The 19,649-nt window shown below is 35.5% G+C and overlaps 1 protein-coding gene across 1 annotated transcript in view; it reads right to left on the bottom strand.

The window, feature by feature from the left end:
* Positions 1–7,304, bottom strand: part of LOC131064743 (protein NRT1/ PTR FAMILY 5.6) — a 28,968-nt gene extending 21,664 nt beyond the window's left edge. Inside the window, exons 1-3 of the mRNA XM_057999014.2 lie at positions 7,130–7,304; positions 5,765–5,982; positions 4,961–5,526 (exon numbers count right to left, since the gene is read on the bottom strand). Of these exons, the coding sequence (XP_057854997.2) occupies positions 4,961–5,526; positions 5,765–5,982; positions 7,130–7,247 (902 nt within the window). The 5' untranslated portion in view covers positions 7,248–7,304. The remainder of the gene's footprint in view (positions 1–4,960; positions 5,527–5,764; positions 5,983–7,129) is intronic.
* Positions 7,305–19,649: the final 12,345 nt, after the last annotated feature.

Genomic DNA, 19,649 nt, shown 5'->3' with positions numbered 1-19,649 from the left:
TATAAGTGAAGCTTTCCATCTTCCAGAGCACAGGGACATGATATACAAGAGAATAGAGGGAGCCAGATCAATGTACGAAGATGATCCAGATGCTTGTCTAAGCATTATCAATAAGAACTGGCTACTCAAAAGCCGTCCCCGTCTGAGCAAGGTCCCGAACACACCGCACAGGATTGATTTCCAGGAGGAGTACAGAGATTTAATTACCATGCTCAACCGAGTTAAAGGAGCCCCTCATGCCTTCTATTTTGAGAAGTGGATGTTTTACTTCATCCAGGTGATTGTTCAAGGGAAAGGTACGATACATTGGGCTAGGATGATTAGCCATTGCTTGGACGTACAGTTGAGGAGACTCAAGGCTACTAAGTCCTTCCACATGAGTTCATATGTCATCTATGCCTTGATCAGGAGTGTTGAATACGCAGGACTACCTCACAGAGGAGTGATTGGAAGAGGACCTGGCGAGGTCAGAGCTTGTGATTCCTACGCCTACTTGCATCATCCGCCAGGGAGCAACTATAAGTTGGTTAACGATACTTTCACGATGAACATCACCAGGACGTTGCAAGGTGGAATTCACAACAGATTATCTCAGGATGCCCAGGAATTCATAAAGAGGTACGGTGCTTGGTTCATTCAGTTTCCCAAGTTCACTTATATTAGAGTGCATGGATGTCCTTTACCTCCATACATGTTGCCGAGATATCCGACAGACAGAATTGTGTTACTTGAAGTAACAAGACAGTTGGCAGCATATGTGAAGGCATTCAGACACAGACATCAGAATGGAGTTCCAGTACCTATCATTTTGGGTAATTCAGTTGAGGTATGTCCTAATGCTTTAGCTAAGGATGACGCAGAGAAGGAGTTAGCCTTGTATTCTTTTTCATCTTTTTCTTTGAGAGAAAGCTTTGATCCACATGGACATTTAGAGGAGACAGTCGGCAGGAAGTTTAGACATGAGTACCAGATTGAAGATTTTATGATGAATCTCTTAGATGATCTTGAAGTGAAACGGAAAATGCATTCTAGATTGCCTTTGGATTTCATCAGGAAATGCAGGATTTACAGAGTGGCCGACCAAGCTCAGGACAGTGGCAGACATATCCAGTCTTCCTATGATCGAGAAAGCAAATCAATAAGGTTGGATTGGAATGAGCCCGAGGTCGTGGATTTAGATGCTTTGATGGCACCAGTCTTGTCTTGTACTCGCAGATGGGTAGACGTTCAACATCAGAAGTTGAGAGAACAAGGCATAGCTATGTCTTTCACTTTGGAAGAAAAACCAGCCGAAGGTGGAGCTAGTGTGAGTGAAGGCAATCCTAATCCTAGGAATTCAGGTGAAGGTAACCTTCGATGTGCCAGTGAGGGCAATCTCCATTCAAGAGGTTCGAAGAGGAAAGAGAGACCTGGAAAGAGAGAGTCTTCCAAGAAGAAACAAGAGGCTAACAGAGATCGATCATCCGGTACTTCTTCTAGACCTGAGAAGAGAACAATTCAAGTTGAAGAATCCATGGAGTCGATGGTACAGAACGATAGGCAGGAGGAAGGACAGGCACAACATGGATCACCAGATGGATCTCTCCAAGACTATGAGTTAGATGAAGACAAAGAAGACAATGAAATAACATCTCCTCCCAGACAAGAAGAAATAGTGCATAAAGAGATTCAAGTTCAAGAAACCAGATCGATTATCCCAGATTGGTTGAAGGAAAGATTAACCAAGGTGATCGTAGTAGAGGATGAGGACAATGCAATTGATTTAGAGAGCCTTGTTGGACGCTCACATGAAGTAACAGAAAAGAAGAAGGCTACCAAGATGTCCAAGATGATTCGAGATGAGACTGGATCCAGAAAACTGCAGATAGCTACACCGGCAGCAGACAAATATGATGGTGAGATCCTAGCAGAGGAATATGATATACAGACTTTTGAGTTAGGACCATCCACAGCAGAGCAGACTTTAGATGATGCTACCGATTCATTTGAAGCATTGAAAGACAAGCTTAGAGAAGAAATGGAGAAGAATAGAAAGCTTGAGAGAGAGGTCGGTGCATGGAGGACATATTTCAGTCACATCAATGAACCTTTGGGACGTCAGGATCCAGTTAGATCACCAGTGCAAGCATTGCCGCTTCAATCAATCAATGAAGTAGAAAGATTCAGGAACATGGTCCAACGTACAAGTAATTGGATGGATAGATCTCATACAGTGGCTATAGAGTTTGTAACAAGGATGATGAAGATTATTCATCAAGCTATCCAGGTTCTTGAGATGATCCACAATTTGATGATAAGAGTAGCTGCATTCGCCCATACCAAGGACGTTATCATTCCTGTCTTGAAAGTTATTAGACACACATCAAGGAAGATTTTAGCGCAGGAGAAGATCTTGGATGGAGAACCTCACAGTTTGTTTCATTGGTCAACCTTACTCCATATGAAGAATGTTTTCTTCGAAGACATCAGTACTAGATGTGGCCAAGTTGAGGAGGTGATCAATCCGATCGAGGACAGAGTATTTGAGGTACTTCGTACCATTCTTGGCAGAAGGATCGAGGTCGAGACAGATGTGGATATGCAGGAACTAGAGGATAGAATCAAGATCATCTTTTGCAAGGACGCAAATGTTACAGATGAGCAGTATGATCAGATGTTTTCCATCATGCTCTTGATTGAAAGAACGAAGGAACTTGAATCTACTTGGGACGCAGCTCTTCTAGATGCATTCGATCAGGTCATCCACTTAGAAGAGAGTATGAAGAATCTTCCCGAGATTCCAATCACAGAAATCGAAGGAATCGTTTCAAGATTCATTGCATATGCTAAGAAAGAGAATTGGAAAGGGAATAAGATTCTAGATGAAAGGTTGTTACAGATGACATGACATCTTATTTCTCATTGGTTTATGTCTCCTAGGTTTTTGTGCCAAATTTAATATTTGGCTATGCATTTAAATATTGTTCAGTAAAAAGGAGGCCATTTGTAACAAACCCTAATTAGGGTTTAGGTGTCATGATCTTGACCGTTGATCTACTTTCGATCCGGACCTTTCATTGTAACTGGGGATGCTATTTATACCCCCATTTTTCATTTCATTTGAAAATAGTTAATAGTGTAATAGTCAATAGTTGATGTAATAGAGAAGAGAGATTAGAGTTAGAAGCAATTTTATTTTGTAGCAAGATTGAGTTTGAAGAGAGAAATTCAAGCAATTGTTGTATATGATGACTTGGAAATCAATAAAATATTGAAGTTATGGTGTTTTGTTGCAACTTTCTTAAGTTATCTTCATGGTTGTTTAACTTACTTGAATCATGCTCAATCAAAGTAGCTTGTTAATTTGAAGGACATAGTGTGAGACTTGATCTTTGGTAGGATTCGTAATCCAAACCACTAGCTTCTTGCTGATTGTAGGAACGCCTTGCATGGTCGACTGGAAAATACTTTGAATCCCCTAATCTTCAACCATTATTGTGTCTTGGATATGTACCTTCGTGGTAGTGCCCATGACCTTTGATGCATTGAATATCATTTTATTACCTTAGAAGATCGCACTAATTTCAATTGAGTTGTTATCTTATGGCAAAATTGAAGTTGGTTGAATCTTGCCAAGTCTTGTCCATACTAAGTCATTCATAGGGTTAGATTAGATTAGACCTCTTTCAAACCCTACTCTTTTGTTATTTTTGAAAAGTTTCTTAAGTTTAGTAAAATCTTGAGCTTTCGGAATACGTAAGGCCCCTTGGAGGAAACAGCAAATCACATCATACCGCTGGAAGCTTGTCCACACGTAGAGACCCTACTAAAAGAACCTTGGAGTCTACCTAACTGATCCTTTATGCGTATCTTCAGCAGTTAGAGACTATTTTCTCAAGAGAGGATAAGATGCCTATTGGTATTTTATTCTGTGTATGATGGTGTACAAAATACACGTCAACACCAAGGAAAAGAGGAGGACCTCTTCCAATTTACAAAGCTGAATGGAATTCTGCCTATGAAAGCTGCAGAGGCAGAACCACAAGCCGTAGAGGTGTGGGTCGTGGCCGGGGTCATCCAGCAGGCAAAGGCCGAGGAAGAGGAAGAATTGAGCTGCACCGACCCGATCCTCCCACTGCAAGCTAGGCTCTCTTTTATTGTTGTGTCAATTTCCCTTCTCGATACTTAACATATAACTGTATAAAGTTTATTTTGGTTTCCTATTTTTATGCTTAAACACTCTGGTTCTCGGCAGTTGGGAATCTGCTGCAATCGTTTCTAGTTCCATTTTCTTCAGACTTCTTAATTTTGATGGCTCTGTTAAAATGGTTAAACCATAAGTTTAATGTTTTCTTGCCTGTTGAGGAAATCATGGTTTGCTGGGATTGCTGAGAATAGGTTTTTAATGGAATGATTTTCAGCTGAGAAATTTCTATATTCAATCTAAATTAATATAAATCTTAGCTCTGCCTTTACCGACCAAAAAAAGTAAAAAAATCAACAAATACTATTACCATTATTGAAATATGAATGTCTAATTACTAGATTCTTTCCTCTAATTATTAAAAGAAATAATTTTCTTTTATAATAAAAAGAAAAACTTTGTTTTTTGTGTGTAGTTTTGAAGTGGTCACAAACTATAAAAGAAGTATATTTTATTTTGAATTGAAAGAAAGTTTGGTTTTGCAGTGCAGCTTTCAGTGATTCATTAATTATAAAAAAATGAACTGCTTTTCTGCACCGAGGCTTTTAGGGTTTAGTGAACTGGGAAGTATTTTTCATTCATAACTGGAATAAATTTATGTCTGAAACTTAAAGCGAATAAAGATGAAAACGTGCCAATGCTAGGAAGGTGTTATCCTAGAGATGAATAAATAAAAAATGTTGCTGGATTTTTAGACTGGCAGCCTATGTTTTCAGAAAGAGAGAGAAGAGAAAACAAAGACAAATTTCTAAATTAACATAGAAAAAACATGCTTACTTAAAATTGTCTGTGTGTGATAGCAGTCTCTGTCCAGACTTCATGGATTCCACGTCCCCGACCTCATTGAACAAGTTTTCATCTGAAGGCAGGCTTTTACTCCTATTCCGTATTGCAGCAACAAAAACTTTTGCTATGCCAACTATAGGGCTTCGTGAAGGAACTTTGTGCCTGTAAAATGGAGTCCCATACGTAAACAAAGCAATTGCTACAACCATGGCAAAAGTGAGGATCCCAAATCCACATCCCCAGCTCACATTATCTTGTATGTATACAATAAGAGTGACTGCTAACAGAATACCACTGGAGAGCCCAAAAAACCACCAATTGAAGAAGGATGTCTTCTTTATCCTTTCATTTTCATCTTGTTCATCAAACTGGTCTGCACCAAATGCTTGTAGAGAGGGCTTGTGACCACCTGTGCCAAATGATATCAAATACAAGGCTAGAAAGAATATCCCAATCTGTAAGGGTGTTGCCTCACTAGAGCACCCCACAGTGCCCTTCTCACATCGAGGTGGTTTGAGGGCAGGAAGGGACACTGAAAGGGTAAGCAAAACTAATCCCTGTCAATGCAGAACACAACCATGACTAGTTCATTAGTTCATAGCGACTATCTGTAATGAAATAAACACAATATAATAATACACACATGATCAAAAATCAGACTTGACAATTGTTTAATTATATAGAGATATTAGATACATGGAAAGACTTAAAAATAAAATAAAAAATTAAAACAGTTTTAAAAAAATTATTAAATAATATTCCAACAACCCTCTATGTACTTATATGTCTGCTTACCAAAAGATATATTATTGAAGCAGCGAGGACCATCCAATAACGCCCACAATATGAATCTGCCAGGAAGCCTCCTACAAGAGGCATGACAGTTGTAACCCCGGTCCAGTAATTGACATTTTTAGCAGAAGTTGCAACTCCTTCTTGCAGGACAGTAGTTAAATATGTGATCAAATTGGCTGCTATTCCATAGTAAGTCAGTCTCTCAGTGACCTCAACTCCTGGACAAAATTCGTTAAGTTTATCACTAAAGATTCTAGCACCTTCATGCATAGATAAGAAACCATTCTGAAAGCCTAATAGCACAGATATATTCATGGCCGCCATAACGCAAGGAAAAGTAGAATTGTATAGCTTTTAATTATTTTTTTGTCATAAAATCTGTTGTTTTGATTTGATAAAGTGGGAAGGGCCCCAAATCTTTACAAGAACAGTCATAGAGGCAAGTTGGACAAGTCTGATTAGCAGCAAGACTGAGAAACCCAAACTTAAATCAGCAATGCTTTTGATCAGAACATAGAACTCGCAGGAAACAAGGGCCCCGACCCTATACCATTGACTTATCACTCACAACAGGAGAATGCGTATGGGAAGAGGTACAGAGACCTTTCCTCCTACGAACAACGCGATCATCCAAGATTCCACTATTACCATTAAGATATCTAGTAAAATCTATAACTAATTTAATTAATTTTAAGATAAATCTCTTTAGAATGTAATATTTGATTCTTAATTCATTCATCTATTACATTTCTTCTATAACTCATCTCTCAAGTTTAAAGTTATGTTGTTTATGAAGAAATAATTGAAAATTTTAAATAGTAACAAAACATCAAAGGATTGTAGTTCAATTATTCAGATTGAGTACAATTGGTGAAGGTGATGGTATGTTCTTTGAGTACACCATCCACCAAAGTGTAAACCTCAAAGGTTAGGTTACGATATAAGAGATGAGGTTGGAATCATGTCCGGGAATTAACTTTGGTGGAATGACTACTCCTTGTTCCTTGACTCTTAGTAAAAAAAGGGACATAGAAAAACAAATTTATAGCTAATATAAAAGAGTTTTGTTCAATAACAATTGGTTCAGGCTGAACACAACTGGTGAAGGTAATGATATCTTCTTTGATTACGCGGCTAACCCTCAAAATTTAAACCCTCAAAAATATGATATAAAAAGAATGAAATCAAAATAGCCTGTAGACTTTCGTGAAACGAATACCACTCAATCTTTAACTCTCATTTGAAAAAGATAAAAATAAAAAACTCTACAAAATCCTCACAACTTTTTTATTTACAAAACATACTAGAGGTCTCCTACTGTAAGCCCATTTTCTAGCATATGTAATTCATAAAACGAAGACTTACCAATGATGAATAGTGAAGCTTTCCATCCGCCAGTTTTTGCTCTTAGCACGGGTCTTCCTTTGATATCAACAGATCCATCATTTACCCATTCTTGTCCTCTGTTTGGCTCTACAGCCATATTCCACTTGGCTTGTAAACTCAGTGAGCACCTTCAAGCAATAAAGCCACATTCTAATCTATTTGTAGAAAGAAATAACTGTACTGAATAGCACCCTCGAATATAATTGACTTGCACAGCTTGAGTGCTCTCACCACTATAATTTCTGACGAATCTTTTGAGTTATGTTTAAAAAAAAAACACACTGAAGAAGTTGACCAGTGCACATACGATGAAAAGACCCAACAAAATCTATAAGTTGGCACACATCAAATCCCAAAAGATTCTTTTTACAAAAGTGGCAACAGGGAAAGATTAAACAAGCTTGCAAGGTTTTTCATGTGAGAAATTGATAGTATTAAACATGTTTTTAGTGGATTTCTTTGTATTGAACAAGTTTTCAATTTGCTTTCACATGGTGAATTGAAAATATTAAATTGGTTTTCTTTTTTAAAAAGTGGGCTTGGTATCTGACCAAGTTCATGAAGTGTCCTTGAAAAAGGAAAGAATAAGTAGGTTTTAAAATGTGAACTGTCACTGAAAGAACAAGAAAGAATAGGAAGGTTTTAAAATGGTATTATGATAGGTGGGGGTAGGTAGACTTTTGTTCATGGTGGGTCATGAACTTATTGTAGCATCATTTTAAAGTCTTTTAAAGACAATAATTTATTTGGTATAGTCTATATTGGTTTGATGGTTAATGTATGGTGTAATATATTTTGAAAGGGTACATATTTTTATTTTATGGAACAAATAAGACTCTTTATAAAATTAATGCTTGAGACATACATCATTTAGTATGGTCTAAATTGCTTTGATGGTTAATGTATGGTGTAAATTATATATTTCATTTGAAAAGGGTAAGGTTGTACAAATCATGGAATAAAGATGGCTCTTTATAGAATATTATGCTTAGAAATGGAATGGGAGATATCATTATATATAGTCTTAGTTTGATGATTAAAGTATGATTTAAGCTACACCTTAGATTTTTAAAGGGTAAGGTTTTATACTTCAGTGGAACAAAGAAGCTCTTTATAGAATATTATGCTTTACAAAGGAATAGGGAAACATCACTCCTTTCAAATTTGGTTTGTGTAACAAGATTTAGTGTAATAATCAAACAAATTTTACTAACTAAAAAATAGTATATCTAATTTTAGAAAAAAACATATAAAGAAATGCTTATTGTATTAAACTATTGTAATATAGAAATAGAGTACTGTAGTGTCGTAAATTGTACACCCTTGCTAGGGTGGTACAATTTCACACTTAGGTTAGCACCCGCCTTAGTGTGTCTTGCATCTTGCATTTCTTATTTCCCTTTAAGCATTTAATTAAATCTAAAGTCATATTTCATCACTCCCCACATCATAAAATTGGGCCCTTTATCCTAAGTGTGCCCCTTTTTATTTTATTCCTCCAATAAATCATTTAATCATATAAACCTTAATTATGTCTTATTTCGATCTTTAAGGCTTGATTTTGCATATCAAAACACCTCGAAATCAGTTGTAACTTTGAGATTCTCTCTAATATTATCATATCTAACGGTCCTGAAAATTTGGTGAAAAGTTGGATGGACTGTGGCGGGAATGCACATGGTCCTCGACTTTTTTCCCAAATTTTTGGGAGCACAATTCTATGATATTATAATGCTTAAACCCAAAAGGTTGGCGGGAAATTCAATTCCTAGGTCGGCCTAAAGGCAAAATTAAGTCAAAATTAAGATCTAGGGTTTCATACATAAGAGCTCTCTTTCTTCATTTGAAAGGCAACTAGAAGAACGAAGATCTATCTAATCTAAGGGAGTTTTCAGAAAAGCAAGCATAAGGAGCCTTCTATGTAGTGAAAGAGAAGCCTATGTGGAGTCTTCAACAACATTCAACAACATTTCATCAAGCATTCATCATCAATTAGGAGCCTTGAAGAAATTGAAGAGTAATAGGAGATCTAGTGGCAATATCTCTCCCTTCCTTGGGGATTGGTATGATTTCATGTTATTTTCATGTCTTTGTATGAGCTTCTTTACATCAATTTGCATATTTATATTCATGATTTAGATCATTCAACATTTTTGGTTTGAAGCATTATCATTTACATTCACATTTACATTTAGGGTTTACTCTCATGCATAGGGTAGCTCTAGTTTCTTTCATTTTAGGATCTTGCATACACACAAGGTTATAGCACACACATTTTCAGTACATTATTGGGTATTTGTGAAGGTGGAAACCACAAAAATAGGGGTTTGACTAAGGAAAAACCCCATATACCCACCCAAAACTTCCCTTTTCAGTAGCAGGTATAGGAATAGGCATCTGAAGGCAGTTTCAGATCTGGAAAAGGCATCAAAACCACTCAGAAGTGCATAAATTTGTCAAGGACAGGGGCATGGTGCCCTGGTCCTGCCCAGGATAGGGGCATGGCACCTTGGTCCCTCCATTTTGCAATCATTTATGACAGGCTGCAGACTTAGGACCTCTAGTTTGCAGTGTTTCGATTGCAGCCTCCTGTCTGTAGAAATAGGATAGTGGTAGGGCACCCTAGTCCAAGTCAGTTTTGTTCAATTTGCAGCATCAATTACACATCTAGTATCCTCTCCCTTTCATTCTTTCAATATCTTAGTTTCAGATTTGCAGGTTTATTCAATTCTGAGTTCATTTGTGCTTCATTTTTTATCTCCTAGTCTAGTTGATCATTCAAACCCTAGTTTTTCTCATCATTTGCAACAAGAGGAATAGAAACCCTAAGAGATAATTCTTAGCTCTCTCTTTCCCACAATAAGTAGCCAAAGTGATCTATCTCCCTAGGCTCTTTTGTATTCTCAATGTGTTGGCAAAAGTGGGATTAGGTCCTAGTCACCTGATCTTGCTTTTCCCGCCCCCACAAGTACATGCTTATGTCTCTTGGCATCTTTACATATATTTTTCTAAAAATAGGCTTCATAGTTACTTATTCTTTCTATATATATATAGATAATAGTTATTTTATAGTTTTTATTTATTTTTAATTATATTTTTGTTTATTTATTTAATTGAGTGTTAATATATAGTGTTTATAAGTTCCATAATGAAGGACTCCTTGGATCTACTATCCAAATCTAGCCTTAAAAAAAGATTGATTTTTTTTTACAATTGTTTGCAAGCACCAACCCATAGAAGACACCAATCCCTTTATTTCAAATTTGCATGAACCAACCTATTGGAGACACTAATCCCCACAAACTCAACATTAAGTCAGCAAGAGATACCAATATCTTAAATCAAGAGACACCAATCTATTTTAGAATCACGAAATGAAAGATAGAAAGCTCTGCTCCAATTCAAAATGTTTTGCTTTGTCATTTTAAGCTCTGATCCAATTATGGTTTGTTCTGTAATTCATCTACTCAAGATTCTCTACTCACCTCTATAACAAATAATGAATCATTCTACATAAAGCACAAAGAAACACACTATTATAGAATTAACATGCATAAACACGCAACTTTTATTTCCCATATGCTATAATTTCCCAAAATATTTTCTATACATATGATTTTCACAATTATAATCCATGGAGATATTTGACAAAAATGGTTAAAATTATCTCTATAATGTGAAGAAGTTGACCATGAAATTTACTCATAAAAACTTTTGAGTTGGCCTAGACTATGTTCAAAATACATACCCTTAAAATGTGCACTATCAAATTCAAAGAATTGTTATTGAAAGAATAAAAAGGTTTTAAAATGTTATCAACATAGGTGGGGTGGGTAGACTTTTGTTCATGGTGGGTCATGGAGCTTATTGTATCATCATTTCTAAGTCTTTCAAAGACAATGATTTATTTAGTTAGTCTAAGTTGGTTTGATGGTTAATGCAGGTGTAAGTTATATATTTAATTTTTAAAGGGTACAAATGCTTACTTTATGGAACAAAGAAGAATCTTTATAAAAAATAATGCCTAGAAAAGAAATAGAGACATATACATCATTTGGTATAGACTAAGTTGGTTTGATGGTTAATGTATGGTGTAAATTACATATTCCACTTGAAAAGGGTAAGGTTGTATAAAGAAATAGAGACATATACAACATTTGGTATAGACTAAGTTGGTTTGATGGTTAATGTATGGTGTAAATTACATATTCCATTTGAAAAGGGTAAGGTTGTATAGTTCATGGATAAAGAAGGTTCTTTATAGAATAGTATGCTTATAAAAGGAACATGAGATATCATTTGATCTAGTCTTAGTTTGATGATTAAAGTATGATGTGAGTTACACATTAGATTTTTAAAGGGTAAGACTTTATACTTCAGTGGAACAAAGAATCTTCTTTATAGAATATTATGCTTAAGAAAGGAATAGGGAAACATCATTTTCTTTCAAATTTGGTTTTTTCAACAAGATTGGGTGTGATAATCAAGTAAATTTCACTAGTGAAAAAATAGAATATTTAATTTTAGATTAAAAAACATATAAAAAAGGCTTACTGTTTAAAATTGTTTTAATATACAAATAGAGTACATGCTTATGTCCCTTGACATCTTTACATTTTTTTTCTTCTAAAAATATGTTTTCTAGTTACTTATTCTTTCTATATAGATATAGATAAGAATTATTTAGTAGTTTTATTTATTTTTAATTATCTTTATTTATTTTATTTACTTTAAAGTTACTCGAAAAGTGCCCACTAGAAACGGGTGCCCGATTTTTACAAATCGGGTACCCGTTTCACTTTGGGTGCCCGAGCCATTCAAAAACAGGCGCACGTTTTTCGTGAACGTGCGCCCATTTTGGTTCGAGTGCCTGAAGCTAAACAGGCATCCATTTTTTTCAAATCGGGTGCCCGTTTCGCTTTCAACGGTACAAAGCGAAACAGGCGCCCATTTGTTAAAATTAGGGGCGAGAAACAACCCTTAACATTTTTTTTTGCTTCGGGATAGGCTTGGTCCCACCAAGCCTATGCTTGGACCTCCAAAAAATGACTAAGGTAAAACGACATCAGATTTCTACCTTGGCCTAATTTTTTGAGGGCCTTTCTGATTGAATTTTTTGACGAAACAAAAACTCATTAGAGTTTTTAGCATCCTGATTTTAGAAATGTAAATTTCATAGTGATAAGATTATTTTTACTATTTTTTTATTATTTATTAATCAAAAGTGGAACCTAAACCTAAAATACCAAGGTTCACTAAACCTTTAATAACCTTTTTGTTTTTAGAATTTTAGAAAAATAAATTTTATGACATCGATCTACATATAATTCTTTTGAATATAAAAAAAAAATTTGAAAAATATGAAATTTTCATCAAATTATGGTGGTCATACACCCAATGTTTTAAAAATATACTTTATTGTCAGTTAAAAATTAATTAAAAAAAAAATATTCAATAAAAAAATAAGAAAAAATATTCTCATCAATATTTGGTGTCTTAGGTATCATTTCCCAGAAGGATTTGCAAACATTCATTTATTTACATCAAAAAAGGGTGGTCGTACACATGTGTGGTATGGTCCTGAAACAGGCATTTTTAAAAACTGGTTTTTAAACATGCCTACTAAAAAGTGATTTCTAACAGGTGAGTATTAAAATAAATTACATATTTGAAAAGTAGACTCGAGCACTATATTTTCTATTACTGAAGTTTTCTGAGATTCAATCTCTAAGTGCATCAAATTTTGACATCAATCGACAGAAACTTTGAAAAATAGAGAAAACACTTCCACTTTTTGCCCAAAAGTGGGACTCAACTTCATATACATATACAATGAACAACTACTTAGATCTACTATCCAAATCTAGCCTAAAAAAATATAATAAATTTTTTTAACAATTGTTTGCAGGCACCAACCCACAAGCGACACCAATCCCTTTATTCCAAATTTGTAGGAACCAACCTATTGGAGACACTAATCCCCACAAACTCAACATCAACTCAACAAGAGACACCAATATCTTAAATCAAGAGCCACCAATCTCTTTTACAATCATGAAATGCAAGATAGAAAGCTCCGCTCCAATTCAAAATGTTTTGTTTTGTCATTTTCTGCTCTGATTCAATTATGGTTTGTTATTCAATTTTATCTACTCTTCTCTATTCATCTATGTAACAAATAATAAATCATTTTATATAAAACACAAATACACACTATTACAGATTTACCATGCATAAACACACAAATTCACTTCCCATACATTATAATTTCCCAAAAGATTTTCTATACATAATGATTGGCACAATTATAATCCATGGAGATGTCTAACAAGAATGGTTAAAACCATCTCTATAATGTGTAGAATTTTACCATGAAATTTATTCATAGGAACTCTTGAGTTGGCCTAAAGTATGTTCAAAATACAAACCCTTAAAGTGTGAACTATCAAATTGAAAGAATTGTCATTGAAAAAACAAGAAGGTTTTAATATGTTATCATCATAGGTGGGGTGGGTAGAATTTTGTTCATGGTTTGTTATGGATCTTCTTGTACCATCATTTCTATGTCTTTCAAATACAATGATTTATTTGGTATAGTTTGAGTTAGTTGATGGTTAATGTATGGTGTAAGTTATATATTTAGTATTTAAAGGCTATGGATGTTTACTTTATGGAACAAAGAAGAATCTTTATAGAAAATAATGCTTAGAAAATAAATAGAGACTCATACATCATTTGGTATAGTCTAAGTTGGTTTGATGGTTAATTTATGGAGTAAATTATATATTCCATTTGAAAAGGGTAAGGTTGTATAGTTCATAGAATAAAGAAAGTTACAAAAGGAATAACAGATATCATTTGATCTAGTCTTAGTTTGATGATTAAAGTATGATGTAAGTTACATATTAGATTTTTGAAGGATAAGGTTTTACACTTCAACAAGATTGGGTGTAATAATCAGCCAAATTTCACTACCTAAAAAATAACATATCTAATTTTAGAAAAAATATTAAAGAAATGCTTATTATTCAAAATTGTTGTAATATAGAGAAAACTAGAGATGTAGCTAAATCGTTTACGTGTGGTCTTCAGCATAGTAGATTTCCTGGACTGGAAATAGTTGTTCAGTTGAGCAGCAACGCAAGTTTGGAGAATTCTTCATATTCCACACATTTTGGAGCAATTCTTAGTGAGATTTCCTTTCCAGATGGTTTTGCCCTGACGTGAAATAATATGAAAAAAGTCTGAGGAGCCAAAATGGACCAGCATTGCAAATCACAAGTGCCCAATTGAACTCTGACTCTTGAAAATCCGTGCATTTATCAAATCTATGCAGCAACGAATAAGTTATCTGGAAGCATATCAGAATCGCAGTTTTACAAACCCTAGAATTCATTTTTCCTGCAAACTCAAAGCGATCTGCAATCTGGATAATTGCAATTGTGCGGAAGGATACATAGTGACCAGAAGCAACAACACCAACAACCATACCAGAATAAAGATCTAGATTCAGAAAACCCTAGCCTTTTGCAATGGCAGAGCGAATCTGGCAGAACTACAGTGGTAAAGATCATCTGATTCTTGCCAAGAGTCTTCGTCAAAATTTAGAGCATAGCTGAATTCATCATAATGAGATCGGAGTGGCTTGTGAGGGTAAATGGATTTGAGCCCGCGAACAAATAATCTCCATTTAAGGTAATATTATAACGATGAATAACTTTGTGTGATCGGAAATGGCCGATAGAAGGCATTTGGGTTCATGGGTGGATGTGGGTTGGGAAGACCCGCCTCATGTTCCACAGTGGGTTTACACGAATGGCAGATGGAAGGACATGGCGGTACAGGTAAACCAGAGCAGAAATAACAAGGTTTTTCGGCCAGTTTCAAAATACTTTCAAGGCTTCTTTCGAAATAGACGCAGTGTGGCATGGAGGCAGAGTAACAATGGAAGGAGATTCACTCGAGGGCATTTTAATAATGGTGCAAATCAAGGGAATTCTAAGAAGCAATTGAAGGGATTTTCAGGGAAATGTTCTTTAGATCTGGGCAATCAGCGAACGTTTGCTAGGGTTGTTGGCTTGGCAAATAAGGAGTCTGTGGCTAGGGTTTTTGTTTCTTCACAGCAGGTGGGAAATAAGGTAAATGTGAACCTCAAGGAAGCTAGCCCGGAAAAGGTAAGTAATATATCTACGGATCCTATTGTGTCGGGGGTTTATTCATCATAGGTTTGGGCTCCTATCCCTTGTATCGATCTTCTGGGTTCCTTTGTCGATAAGAAAGCGAATTGTTTGCATACGAATGTTATTTTTGGGGAAATTTGGGGTGATCAAATTAGTTTGTTAAAGCTTTATCATAAATTATAGAAAAGATGGGGGGATATGCATTATTTTCAATTATTGTCTACGAATGCTTTTATTATTGTCTTTGATTCTCCTTCTTTCAGAGATGAGGTATTAAGAACTTTGCATCATTGGTTTGGAAAACATTTAATTTGAATTGCGGCTCGGAAACCTTTTTTTGTTCCCACTTGGTCTAGTTCGAAACTTATTCCTTTCTGGTTTGGTTTACCTAAAATTCCTTTTGAATTTATGGATCCAGATGTTCTTGAGAAAATTGGAAATACTATTGGAACTTTTTTAACATCTAAAATGGACTTTGTGGAGGGGGAGGTTCTTGTAAGAATTTGTGTTCTTATTAACCCTAACAATGTTTGCCCCCGTACTTGTAATGTCAAGTCTCATGATGGTATTTGGCACCAGTCAATTGAGAGATTAGATACAGAGTTTCTTAAGTCTCCTTTACTTTTGGATGCTCTGTTACTTATGGATTTTAAGAAAAACCAGTAGGTTGTTGGCTCTATCCCTAAATCCCTTAATAAAGATAGTTTGTCAGCGGGACCTTTGGTTGAAGGATGTGGAAATGTTTCTTCGCATTAATTGGTAGAAACAGGTCACATTAATCTTGAAAATAATCCATTGTGTTGTAGTTCTAGGAAACCAAATGATCGGACTTCAGGTTCGGTCTCACTTTCGTCTTACCAAAGACATTTTCTAATAACGAGGGTATAGTGATGGATGGTAATCCCCCGATAAATGGAGTAAATCATCCATTGACTATAGATTGCCCTAAGATGCCAAATAATAACATAAAGGGTAAGGATGGCAATTTGTTTTCATGCACTCATAAGGAGGTTTTGGATTCTTCAAAGAATGTGAATTTAGATAAAATTTAGTGGTTGATATGGAATCTATTTAACATGTACCTGCCATAGGTTTTCCTAATGATGCTTCTTTAGTTCAAGAAATTAAGAATTTGGTGTAATAATTCCCCTCTGAATGTTGAAATTAATATGGCTAATGAATCTTCCTTAGGGAATAGTAATCCGTCAGAGGTTGTCCCTATTATTATGCCAGATGAGAATATGGTACAACAAGTAAATGATATTTTTAACAATCATGCACATCAGATGGAAGAGGGTATTACTGATAGAGTTGTTTGTTCAATTGAGAATGATTTGGGGGGTATAAACTCAACCCTTCCAATTTCTGCATCTAATAATCCTTTTGCAGTTTTGGCTACAACAAAGTTGGGTTTTGAAGATAATCCAATTATCCTGGCTTCTCCAAAGTCATGCAAGAGTTTACCAATTGTCCAAACAACTCTAGTTTTTTCACCATCAGTGGTTTCTCCTGGGAGGTAGGCCCCCAAATAATCTTAAGACTCAAATGGAAATTGATGATGGAATTCAAAAGACTGTCCCTTTCTCCTACTGGTGGGCAAGGGAGGCGTTCGGTCTCTCTTGGTAGGCCTAAGAAAATATGACTAACTCCTGTAAGTGTAAAAAGAAAGAGGAGTAAAAGATTTGTGACTAGTCCTCCTGTGACAAGATCAGGGGCTATGAAATGTAATTTGCAAGGTTACTTTAGGGAAAGTGAAAATTCTTCGATTAATGGGAAGAGGGGAGCTTCGGCCTCCCCTCAATGACAATGAGAATTATTTCTTGGAATTTTAGGGGCTTAAATGTCCCTAACAAGAGACGCTTAATTAAGTCCTGGATGGACTTAATTAAGTGTCATATTTTTATGTTGCAAGAAACAAAGTTGTCAAAGGAGTCTGCTGATTTGGTTTTTTCATCTTGGAGAAGGTGGAATTTTCTTTCTTCTCCTGCTTGTGGTGCTTCAGGAGGTTTGGCACTACTTTGGAATAATTATAATATTGAGGTACAACTAGTGGCATGTGCTACAAATTGGATGTTGACTTTAGTTATAAGCAAGATTTCGAAAGTTAAATTCTAGCTTTTTAACATTTATGCTCCATCAGGAATTCAAGGAAAGAGTAAGTTATGGGGTGAATTAAAGAGGATTTCTTCTCCCTTAAGACATGGTTCCTTTATTATCTTCGGGGGTGATTTTAATGCTATCACTGATTTAGATGAGAAAAGAGGAGGTGTTGTCCCTAATAAAAAGATTATGGATGACTTTGGGGATTTCATTTCTGATATGAGCCTTTTTGATTGTAAGTCTCTAAATGGGGTTTTCACATGGACAAACATGAGAAGGGATTTTTCTCAAATTGCCGAGAGATTAGATCAGTTTTTGTTATCTAAGAATTGGATTGATTCAAATTTTGAATTATTTTCCTCTATTCTACCGGTCTCGGGTTCTGATCATTTTCCAATTTTCCTTTCAGTTATTGAGGATAGGGCTTCTTTTAAGTCTCCATTTAAATTTGAGCCCATGTGGTTTAGGGATTCTTCCTTTTTGCCTCTACTTATGAAATGGTGGAATTATGCTCCTTTTTGTTCTAGGTCTCGTATGTTTCAGATTGCTAAGAAGTTAAGTTATTTGAAATTGAATATTAGGGAATGAAATATATCGCATTTTAAGAACATTTTTCAGGAGAAACAAAGGATTCAAGATATGATTGTGTGTCTTAATACTCATGTGCTTTAACATGGTATGGTGCCACAAGTTTTTGATGAATTGAAGTCACTAAAATTACAGCTTAAGGAGGTGTTAGCTAGAGAGGAAATCTATTGGAGACAAAAATCTAAAGAGTTATGCCTTTTAGATGGTGACAGGAACACAAAATTTTTTCATTCTTCAACTAAGATTAAAAGATGTAAGAATAGGATATCTTGTATTCAGTGTCAAAATGGGAATTTATTGACAGAGCCAGAGGACATTGCTTCAGAGGCAGTTAGGTTTTCTAAGTCATTATTATCTTCGAAAAATGGAAATCTTAGCAATGATATTATATCTAATATTCCTCCTTTAGTATCTTTGGAAGACAATAAGATGTGATGTCTCCCTTTTTCTTAGAAGAAGTTAAGAGTGTTGTCTTTGCCATGAATCCAGATAAAGCTTCGGGATTAGATGGTTTTACTCCTTTATTTTTTCAGAAATGTTGGGATTTTGTAGGAAATGATGTTTTATTGGCTCTCGAGGAAGCTAGGAGAAATAGGTTTGTTTTAAAAGAAGTTAATACAACAATGATTGCAATTATTCCTAAAAAAGAGGACACTAAGACTTTTGCTGACTTCTGTCCCATTACTTTATGTAACACTTTATATAAGATATTTACGAAGGCAATTTCCCTTAGGTTTGCAAAAATTCTATCGAGGATCATTTCATTGGAGCAAGGTGGTTTTGTTCCTGGAAGGGAGATGACAGAGGGTGCAATTTTAGCACATGAGGTGTTGCATTCTATTTCCACCCAAAGAACCCCGACCATGATACTTAAACTAGACATGATGAAGGCTTATGATAGAGTAGAGTGGGGGGCTTTATGTGTTGTTCTTGAAAAGTTAGGTTTTTCCAAAGCTTGGGTCAAATGGATTCGTGGATGTATTTCTTCTGCAAGATTCTTGGTTTTAATTAATGGCTCTCCCTATGGTTTTTTCACTTCCTCCAGGGGTTTGCGTTGGCATTTTTGATGTCTATGTTGTGATTGTCATTGATGGACACACACTTGTATTGAGATCCCCTCTATATGTATGAGCTAGAGCTCAACCGGTATTTGTTCCAACTGGTATGTTGTATTCTAGTCTTTAGACTATTGGTGATTTTGCAGAATGTGTTTCCCAGTCTAAAGCAGCATGTCGACCCCAAGCGGTTCATAAATCTCAACCGGTATGAGGAAGAAAAGCGGCATAACACATTCTTACCAGTCTTCATTTTTTTCAAACTGGCAACCAGTATTTTATGAACCGGTAATACTCTGTGATGAGTTACCAACTGACATTTTGTGATGAGTTACCAATCCACTGATTGATTGACGGTGCTGACACACTGATGGTGCTTTTTGTGTCATGTTACTGAGTATGTCTAGATTCATTGAATCTAGGAAATTGTAATGTAATCCTATTGAACCAACATGAAATCAGATTCCTTTAAAAGGACATCATGTCTGGGGTTTTAGGTTGTTGCTGAAAGGGTTTATGTTGTGCTAGGGTTTAAGGTGGTTGTGGAGTTGTTGTAAGAGCGATCTTATCTAAGAA

The sequence above is a fragment of the Cryptomeria japonica genome, chromosome 8 (genome assembly GCF_030272615.1).
Source record: "Cryptomeria japonica chromosome 8, Sugi_1.0, whole genome shotgun sequence".
Lineage (NCBI taxonomy): Eukaryota > Viridiplantae > Streptophyta > Pinopsida > Cupressales > Cupressaceae > Cryptomeria > Cryptomeria japonica.
This window is presented reverse-complemented; position numbering and strand designations above follow the sequence as displayed.